Source organism: Spea bombifrons, chromosome 8 (genome assembly GCF_027358695.1).
Source record: "Spea bombifrons isolate aSpeBom1 chromosome 8, aSpeBom1.2.pri, whole genome shotgun sequence".
NCBI classification, from domain to species: Eukaryota; Metazoa; Chordata; class Amphibia; order Anura; family Pelobatidae; genus Spea; species Spea bombifrons.
Window position 1 is genome coordinate 10,675,425 of NC_071094.1, and position 9,953 is coordinate 10,685,377.

The 9,953-nt window shown below is 41.6% G+C and overlaps 1 protein-coding gene across 1 annotated transcript; it reads left to right on the forward strand.

The window, feature by feature from the left end:
• Nucleotides 1-291: 291 nt before the first annotated feature.
• On the forward strand, nucleotides 292-8,377 carry ITGB1BP2 (integrin subunit beta 1 binding protein 2). The gene is made up of 12 exons (XM_053473718.1): nucleotides 292-366; nucleotides 1,113-1,269; nucleotides 1,817-1,866; nucleotides 1,953-2,009; nucleotides 2,520-2,683; nucleotides 2,791-2,894; nucleotides 3,226-3,281; nucleotides 3,365-3,435; nucleotides 4,054-4,165; nucleotides 5,165-5,275; nucleotides 6,410-6,472; nucleotides 6,923-8,377. The coding sequence occupies exons 2-12, from the start codon at nucleotides 1,158-1,160 to the stop codon at nucleotides 7,145-7,147; spliced, it is 1,125 nt and encodes a 374-aa protein (XP_053329693.1). The 5' UTR covers nucleotides 292-366; nucleotides 1,113-1,157; the 3' UTR covers nucleotides 7,148-8,377.
• Nucleotides 8,378-9,953: the final 1,576 nt, after the last annotated feature.

The following is a 9,953-nucleotide window of genomic DNA, read 5'->3' on the forward strand; positions in this document are numbered from 1 at the left end:
GCTTGATGAGCTCTTTATTTATTTTTTTTTCTTTTCTTTTCTTTTCTTTTCTAGAATGTTCCGGAACCTTCTATATTTATTTCTGAATTACCCACTTCAAAAAACTTCTTGTTTTCCTCTTTATTACTTATGCCGCTTCTGTTTTCACCTTTTTTTCTGTTTTTTTTTAATCCGGTATCCTGCTGTCTTTTTTTTTTTTTTTTTCTTCTCCATCACAGCTGTTGACATTCTTCTTTCCATGTTTGGTGCTGGGCTGACATATCTTGACTCTAAAGATAGCCATACGTTAGGCCAGCAGCGTGCGGTTCTTTCTCAGTTCGGTGTGTGCTCGTTCTTTCTGTGCTGCTACCTCCTCTGTCTCATAAGGTATTAAGTGTTTTCACGTCTATCTCTCTATGCATGTATGCTTCCATCCACTCTTTTATTGCTCTCTAATCCATTTCTACATTTACCTCCTGAGCTTGCTGGTAATTCTTGTGTGAGTGTGTTGTCCTTGTAGTTATGTTGAGTTGGTTTTGTCTCTATTTGAGATGATCCCTGATGTTACTTAAAGTGAACCTTATGTGCAATTTTCATGTTTCCATAGGGAAATTAAAAAAAATATTGTGTGCTTTAAAATGACTGAGATGTAGCTTGCAGGCCTTTTTTGTAGAGCGGACATGAACTAATATATACAAGATACTAGATTGTATATTTTTTTTAATATTTGTAGTTGAGGGAGAAATCCAGAGACAAGAAGGTAGTTCATAGCGAACACTTGAAAGAAATAACGGATATGGATTTATTCAGTAACGCGTAGCAGAAGCTGTGGTCAAGAATAAAATGCAGAAATTTGTTAATATAAAGAACGCAAATACTTGCCAAATTCACCATTTGGTGAGACCTTCCCAGCTTCTGCTCATCCATTCCGCCAAGTGCTCACAAATGCAACTCGCTGTGCTTTTGGTTGCTGAAATGTTTCAACGGTGTGCAACTTGTGAGAGAGACATTGTGTTAAATGGGGTCTCGGGGCAACAGAGCTATTTGTATTAATTGCTTTTATTCTATTCGGCTGTGAGGCAGGTCGTTCCATGTTATTTCCTCCTGCTAATAGTTCCTGACTTATTTTGCAGTACACTCTGCCTTTTAAAGTTGGTCCTCTTTCATTTATTCGCCCAATGAGTTGCCAGGACATTGGAATAAAGGATAGTCAGAATTCCTCTGACATGTCTGTGCTGTGTTATAACAAGGGATGCGGACAGAGATTTATCCCCAAAGACAATGCTCCAGGTAAGTAGCAGTTCTGATGTATAAATCATGTCATGGGTAGCGTCTGACCTGGGGAGTAACTAGAAACCTCTGGGCTGAGGTGCAAACATTGCCCTGGGAACCCCCAACTTCAACAAAGCAACATGTCCGACAGTGCCATCTTTGCCCTAAACAGCCTGCTTGTGCCCCTTCCCACACCACTTACTTGCAGAAGTGGTGCCTCTCTTCCTCCGTGCTGTGAGCAGACTGCATGATGATGTGATGTCACTTCCTGCGCACTGGTTCCGTCAGACACTGTGCAGAGTGTGTGTGAGAGATCATCCAATCAGATGATCTCTACGCTCTCCGTGCTGCTATACACAGTGTTACCTGCACCTAGTGCCTTTAAAGGGGCAGACAGGTGGTTGCAGGGGTCCCCAGGGCCACCCATTACTATTAAGCCCTGCCTCTGACCTAGATCTCAGAAGCGCCTGAATATTAAAGGTGTGTTTGTATCTGAGTGTAGTAAAAAGCATTTGTTTTGTGTTTTTTTTTTTTTTTCCATCATCATTTTTTTCCATCCATTTAGACGCCTGTTGTTTTCACCCTGGATATCCTATATTTCACGATGCTCTGAAGGTCAGTGTATGGACTGTTTTCGCCTTTATTCGTTTAGTTTGTCCATTCTTGTATTCGTTTCACTCATACGTAGTTTCCCCCTCCAGGGCTGGTCGTGCTGCAGGAAACGTACTACTGACTTCTCTGAATTTTTAGCTATTCAGGTACGTGTGTTGCTTGTGTTATTGTGTCTTAAGGGGTTTAAAATTTTGCTGAGTTAACAGAAACTTTGCAGTGATTGGTTATTTTACTGCAGTTACTTTGTTTGACTGTGTTTTTGTTGTTTGGCCCATCCTGTTCAAATTGCTCTGACACATGTACTTTGCACTTACCCGCTAGGATCTGTGAGCATTTGGCCCTCTGTTATCAGTCCTGCCTCAGCAGCCATGATAACAGCTGTAACACTGGCACTTGAATGCAATTTATTTGTGTCTATAGACACAAGTGGCAAAATGATGAGGCTTGTGGATGTCTGTGTGGGGCACTTAGTCAACCATCCACTACAGAGCTTATTGTCATCTACCCCTGGCACTAACATCTTTACTAATTACTAACTTAGAATCCCCTTCTGACGTTTGCGACGTAGATTAGCTTATTAGCCTTTATTGAGGTTCCCCCCTTGTGCAAAATCTTTATTCCTGGACTTTGCTATAATTTCTGTTACACCATTTTAGGGTTGTTCAAAGGGACCTCACAGCAATGAAAAGCCACTGGAACCTCTTAAACCTGAAATTAGTGGAGTCAAAAGCCCTGCAGATTCCTCTGGATCAAATAAATGTGCAGAGCTCATCGTAAAAGGCCCCAAATCCGCTGAGAAGATGCAAAAGGAGAGGCCCAGGTAGTGAACAGGTTAAACCGTCATTTCTGGAAAGCATCTGTTCCAAGAAGCGATGCTGAGTACAAGGTGGTTCATACGATGCATTTTGAGATTGTCGTGTTTTTTAGTGCACAGGAACAGATGCGGCCCCTTGTGCTCAAAGTATCTCAGTCCCTCGAGCAAGCCTTGGAGAAACTCAAATTGGAAACAAAGGTCGAGTCTGAACAAAAAGGTGAAAGAACAGATAAAATACAGAAACAAGTCCATGAAAGATCTTCCTTTGGCCTTTTTCTCATTTGTCAGCTGTCCTCAAGCTATCTCCCTTCTTGCGTGGTGGCCAATTAGCCTTTTTGTAGACTAGCATGCCATTGTGTCTGGCAATGGTGCCCAACACCTGCGCATGCCTGAATGTTTGCTAAGAAGACCCAGCGTTGCTTCCCTTTATTAGACAGGCAGGAGTGGAATAGTGCTTTGTATAGCTGAATGAAGGGCATCCGTGAAAAAATATGGGTTATTAACTAGAAGCACTAGTCATAAACTCAATACTGTGTTTCTGCTTGTAGTTGAGGCTGAAGTTGCAACTCTTGGAACACGATGTAAGCATTCAGGTTGCAAAGAGGTGAGTTTGGTTAAACATTTATTTCATCTTTTATGCTTTTTTCATGTGAAATAATACGTTTATAACGGCTCTGTTTAATGCAGGTTTATCAAGGGCCAGAAACTGACGATGGAACCTGTGTTTATCACCCTGGAGTTCCAGTTTTCCATGAGGGGTAACGCCACCTCTTGTCTTGTCTTACTTTCACCCAGTCTAATCACCTTCTTTGTATATTCTGTATCCCCACTAAATTCATTATAAATCCACACTCTCACCTGGCAACAATTCTACAGCTTTGATTATTTTCTTGTATTCCGTCTGTTCTTCGCACTCTTGTTGTCCCCATATTCAACCAGCAGTCAGTGACTGTGGCTTCTTCTGCACCACCTATGTCTGAATGGTCACCAAAATTACATTATATTAGAGGCACTCGTGTATCTCTAGTAGCCTATACAAAAGTGTTAAATATTGGAACACTCCAAGTCTAGCCCCAACAGGAAAGCATATATAGCAATAAATAAAGGTGCACAAAACAAGTCATTTAAATAAAATCTAATATTCCAAAAGTAATATTAAAGCCAGGAAAGTAAACATATACTTACAGAAGTTATAAATAAAGCTGGTCAAAAGCAAAAAAGACCAAAAAGTATCAAATAAGCAGGAAAAAAAAGCGGTGACAGGAGAGTTTGTTCCATGTAGATCCCCCAACGTTTCTTTCGGCACTTTACCTTTCTCAGGGTTTAGTTTTTTTGTTTGTTTTTATTGAATGATCACCGAATCCATTTATTTCCAGCATGAAGTATTGGTCCTGTTGTTCCATTAAAACCAGTGATTTCAATGAATTTCTTGATCAACGTGGGTGCAGCTCAGGGAAGCACTTATGGGTGCAAGAAGCCGCAAAAAAGGTGAGAAGGTGGGGTTTGATGAGGAGGTCTTCGTAAATGTCTCATTTTGATATGCAATCAAACTGTCACAATAAATGTAAGCTTTGATTTGTGGGAAATCCAATGAAATCCAATGTTCTAGTTTGTGCGTTTGGCAGTGGGTGGGATATATTAGGCAGCAAGTGATTTCCTCCTCAAAGTCGATGTGTCAGAAGCAGGAGAAATGGGCAAGCGTAAGGATCTAAGCGATTTTAACAAGGGCCACATTGTGATGGTTAGATAGCTGGGTCAGAGCATCTCCAAAACTGCAGCTCTTGTGTGGTGTTCCCGGTCTGCAGTGACCAGTACATTAAAAGTGGTCCACAGAAGGAAAAAAGGTAAACCGGCCAAAGGGCTCTGGTCAGCCAAGGCTCATTGATGCATGTGGGGGCGAAGGCTGCCCATGTGGTCAAATCCAACAGGGGAGTTATTGTAGCTCAAGTTGTTAATGTTGGTTCTGATAGAAAGGTGTCAGAACACACACTGCAACGCAGATTGATGTGTATGGGGCTGTGTAGCCGCAGACCAGTCAGGGAGCCCATCCTGACCCCTGTCCACTGCCGAAAGCACCTACAAAGGGCCCGTAAGCATAAGAACTGGACTGCAGAGCAATGGAAGAAGGTGGCCTGGTCTGATGAATCACGTTATCTTTTACATCATGGCCGGGCTCGCATGTGTCACTTACCTGAAGAACACATGGCACCAGGATGCATCCATGGTGGCCCCACCTTGTCTTGGTGCCGGAAACCACAGCAGAGCTTCAGAGGTCTAGAGGCAGCAAATGTGGGACGTACACAATATTAGGCAGGTTGTAAAAATGTGATGGCTTATTGGTGTATCTCACACACACCCTTTTGTGACAATTACAATTTGAAATACATTGTCTGTTTATTTAGTAATAGCTTTATGTACAAAGTTCAATTGAAATGCATAGAGCAATAAAGCAGATGTATATAAAATTGTCTTACATTTCTCTTTCAGGAAGTCTCATGTCGCTATGACTGGCACCAGACTAGCAGTGTTGTTGTTGTAACTATTTATGCCAAAACAGCCCTACCGGAGTTCAGCCATGTTCTAGCCAATCGTACAGGGGTAAGATGACTGATATTATTATTATTATTTATTGTTTTATATAGCGCCATCAAATTCCTTAGCGCTGTACAATGCATAGACAGGACATAACAAGTAGCATGTAATATAACGATGATTAACAGAGACAACAGATGAGGAAGGCCCTGATCAAAAGAGTTTACAATCTATAGTGCTATAGCAGCAGTGGGAGCAGCTAAAACAAGATCACTTCGACGTACATGCTACGCAGGCTGTGTTCAGGTGCTGCTGGTCCTGTACATTTATCTGTAGCTATGCTGAAAGGATGGCACTGCCGGGTGCTGCAGATTAGGAGTGTATCTGTTGATGTACAGATGATATCCAGGTATGGATATAACCTGGACCCACCAGTTTCTTTAAAGCTCCACCAGCTCACACACTAGTCATCCTTACTAGTCTTCCAATTGAAAATTAATAGTATTCCCAATCTTTAGGCCAGAAAATTGATTTACCAAAATGAAAATCAATATAGTGGTACTATGCAAACTATGTAAAGGCCTGAGTTTCCATGGCTGAGCAGCTGCACACAAGCCGAAGATTACTATGTGCAATCCCAAAAGTCGTCTGGAGTGGTGGAAACGTTCTCTCTAGATCGAAGAATCATGCTTCGCTATCTTGAAGTGCGAGAGACATTTCTAGGTTTGGAGAAAGCCAGAAAGCTACATACCAGAATGCATAGTGCTTACTGTTTGGTGAGATGGTCTGGGGCTGTTTTCCAGGGTTAGGGCTAAGCCCCTTAGTTCCATTTAAGAGTAATGTTAATGCTACAACATACAAAGATATTTTAGACACTTGTATGCTTCCAACTATGTGGCACCTATTTGGGAAGGCCCTATCCTTTTCCAGCATCGTACGGTCCATAAAGACATGATTTTCTGAGGCGTTTAGGCTGTTGCAGCCAACAATCTCATATAGGTGTGATGGTCAGGTGTCCACATACTTTTGGTCACATAGTGTACGTGAGTGGCCACATTTGTAACCTTTGTCTGTGTCAGCTCAATGTGAAAATGAATTAATACATTTGCTAACAATGGAACCTACATGGAAATTTTGTGGAGTCTAAAATGTAGAAACGTATGGGTTGTACAGCATGTTGATAGTTCTATGTCTTCGCAGGTTGACATTCAGTTGTCCTTCCAAGGAAAGAGTGAATTCAGGCGTCAGCTGGAATTTTGGGGTGTAAGTATAAGATTGACTTATCAGCCCAGGATAAGACACTTTGTATCCTTAAAATATCAATTTTATACAAAATATGCATGATCTAAAACTCCTTTTTCAATACGACTTTTGTTGTTTTCTTTTTAAACATGTATGGAACATAATGTGGATATTTGTACGGGGCCCACCATATACATTCGCTCCGCTGGAATGCAGTCTTCTAGTTGAGGGGAGAAAAGATTTTTTTTTATATAAATAACTTTTAAAACCATATTGGATGAGTGCTCACTATTTAAAAAAAACCTCTGCTATATACTTTCCTAACTAACATTCACAATTTGTTTCATATTTTATCTCTCATGAGTTTCACGCTGTGTTGAAATGTATTTATTCTTATACACATGGTGTCTGTTGCTATTGTTGTTCAAAACTTCACTTGCTTTTCGTTTAAACATTTTAATGGCTTCTCAGGTCATTGATGTGGAAAACAGTGTTGTGAGTTTGTTGCCTACCAAAGTGGAGATCACGCTGAAGAAATCCGACCCTGTGACCTGGGCACGACTAGAGCTTTCCGTCTCCTCTACCTGTCTACCAACTGAAGAGGAACCACAACCAACATCTCAGGGGCCTCCAGAATTAGAGGAAGAATCCGATGACAGCCTGAGCTGGTCTGAAGATGATGAAATCAGTGAATGAAGGAAACTATTTTATCCAACTGACCTTAAAACATCCTACTGCCCACCTTTTAACTTTGACTCCTTACTCCTCCTGGTATATTGGTCCCTTCCAATCTTAGAATATTCCATGTTTATCCGTGCTTCACGCTGCATTTTCACACCTTATAAGTTTTTCAGTCTCACGTATTTCATTATTTTCCCCTTCTTGCCAGCAGTTTGTCCAGATCTGTCTGTGAACATAAAGAAGCCCCAGCGTAAGCTTCCCCCGTGAGCCCCTGCACAGCCCAGTCATACCTGATCAGAGTAGAGGTTGGTGTAGCTAACGGTTCGGACCTTACCTCTGCGGTCTGCGTGCCGCCGCCAGCTGTTAGATGACATTATATCCCAGTGCATTTCAATGGCAGAAGATGCGCATGACTCAATGGAGAGGTCTGTGCTGTCAGCTACACGTTCTTCCACCTTAGGACTGTTGCTTCTGTGGTCCCCTAAGGTATGCCTTTCTCATGAAAGTTTCTCCTTTAAGCATTAAAGACTTGCCTTTTGGAGGTACGACTCTGCATACTAGAGCTCACAACAGAGGACATGCCACGTGAGGTTCTTGGTGGATATATATAAACGCAGTACTTATTTTCTAAACCATTTTTCTAACAGAAAATGTACTGCAAGTGAAGTGCCCAAAACAATATTGTATGCAGTCAGCAAAGTAAATTTGGTATGAGACTGCTCACAACCAAGGGGTTTTCATATGTTAATATATAGTGTATATAACCATTAAGCCCACGGCAGCTATGCATGTACCACGCTATGGAGTTTATACACTAAACCTTAAATTGTTCAGGACAGTCATAGTTTCTGCTCACTGACATTACTAACTACTTAAAAAGGGACAAACATAGTGAGCTTCTCCACAAAAAAAAGACTTAGGCCCTGTTGAGGCATAATTAAAAAAAGTGACATTTGTGGAAAGCCTCCGAGACTGGCCTATGTCGTATGCAGGGCCAGCATGGCCATACTTCATAATACAGTGAAGTTGGAAAATCAAAACCACAATGTTCCTGCAATCTCCTGGTTTAGTAAATTAACCCAAATAAGCTAAAGCTGAGCATTCCATGTGTCTTAGGCTAAAATCCCCACCAGTCTAATTGTACTTTATGAAAACATTGTCTTTTCCCTGTATACCAGTCAGTTTTTTCATCATAAGCCTTTTTATTGTCTGTTGCTTCACATGTTTCTTAATAAATAATGTATTTATAGTTATTTTTAATATTCTGGACTCAGATTTTCATGCAAACACGAGTTTAATACACAAGATGAACTAGAAGGAAAAGTCAAAACAGTATTTGTGCATACCGTAGATGTGAAAACTGTAGTTTTTAAAAATATTATACAACCCCTGATCACTGGCATTATGGATGCTCAAGAGGCCCAAATCTTTTTAGGTTGCTTTGTTATAGACATATGAAATCGATTCTATTGCAGTATATGAAGTTTGGCAGGTACCCCCCCCAGCTAAAATATTACCATATTGTTTATTATGCAGTAAACACACTAAAAGCAGGCATTGTATGATGTGTTCAGAGTCCCTATTAGTTAATGGTGGGGTTTGTATACAGCAAGTAGCACATTTCACATTTCACATGCTAACCGTAAGTGCTTGCGTTTTTGTAAGTGACCGGTTAGTGCAACGCGAGAGTTACAGAATCAAAGGTAAGTTCATAAATTCATTGTGCAAAGAATTCCCACCATACGTGATGAGCAAGCTTGGTAATCTCACTCGGTGTACATCATGCCCTATGTATGCACGCTTGGAACAGCGTTCTAGGGTCCATATTGCTGTGGGAAGAGTGAGCACGTGGCCTCTGGAAGCTCAGATCGGAGCTTTGGTGAAGCGTATTGCAACACATATTGACAATTTTGAGAGAAGTCTCTTGACTTTAGATGAGGCACCAAGCAACGAGAGAGGAGGTCAGAAGGGAACCAGGTGCACTGTTGGGTGATGGTTAGATGTGGTTGCAAACAAATTTGCTAATTTAACCCTTCTGGTCCCTTTAGGATGTAACTACCAGCATTGCTAGCTTCCCGCAGATTGTTTGTAACTGTGCTCACCGCGAGCGCCGGTACACAGTCGTTCATGGAAAGCCATGGTCGGCCTTTCTCTTCCAGTAGGTGTCACTGCTGACATCCACCACAAGTTCACTTGAGGACAGGAGAGCTTCAGAAGGTTCTTTCAAGACCCTGATTGGCCCTCTCATTGCTCCCCCTGCTGACTGATCGCAATTGATCGGAACAAATTTAGGACGAGGAAAGGGAGGAAAATAGTTTATCTTCCCAAAAAAGAGAGGGGAAAATTGATTAGATTTGTCCAGATCTGGGTTTTTAGAGCACTGGGATTATTTTGGTTTGATGTACGATTTCTATGATCATAATGGATTTCCCCTGAATGCAAGAGTGTCCAATGTTCTTGAGGAGAGGAGAGCTAGATGGTTGAAGGATATTTTGAACTAAGAATGGGGGGGGGGCATAAATACTGGGCTAGACAGTATAGAAGGGGAAGGGATAATAGTATCCAGGTGGGGGTATAATGAGAATGATTGGGATGTACCAATACCAGGGTACCCTTTATAAAGGCAGGAAGGGGGAGGCTGGTTTTCTATGTGAAAGATTGCATAAAATCTAATCGAACACAAGTGTGTATGATTTCTAAGCCCCCTGGACAAGCAAGGGCGAATCAGAGCCTCGGGGGGGACACTCACACCCAGACACTCACACCAACACAACTAGATACTCAGCAATAACACGCACAGACATACCTACAGGGACGGCTC

What these genes read in the sequence shown, in the direction of transcription:
- ITGB1BP2 (XM_053473718.1), top strand. Translation starts at nt 1,158, where the DNA reads ATGAGTTGCCAGGACATTGGAATAAAGGATAGTCAGAATTCCTCTGAC. An exon ending in CCCCAAAGACAATGCTCCAG is followed by an intron (nt 1,270 to 1,816) that starts GTAAGTAGCAGT and finishes CCATCCATTTAG; the next exon opens with ACGCCTGTTGTTTTCACCCT. An exon ending in GTTCCAGTTTTCCATGAGGG is followed by an intron (nt 3,436 to 4,053) that starts GTAACGCCACCT and finishes ATTTATTTCCAG; the next exon opens with CATGAAGTATTGGTCCTGTT.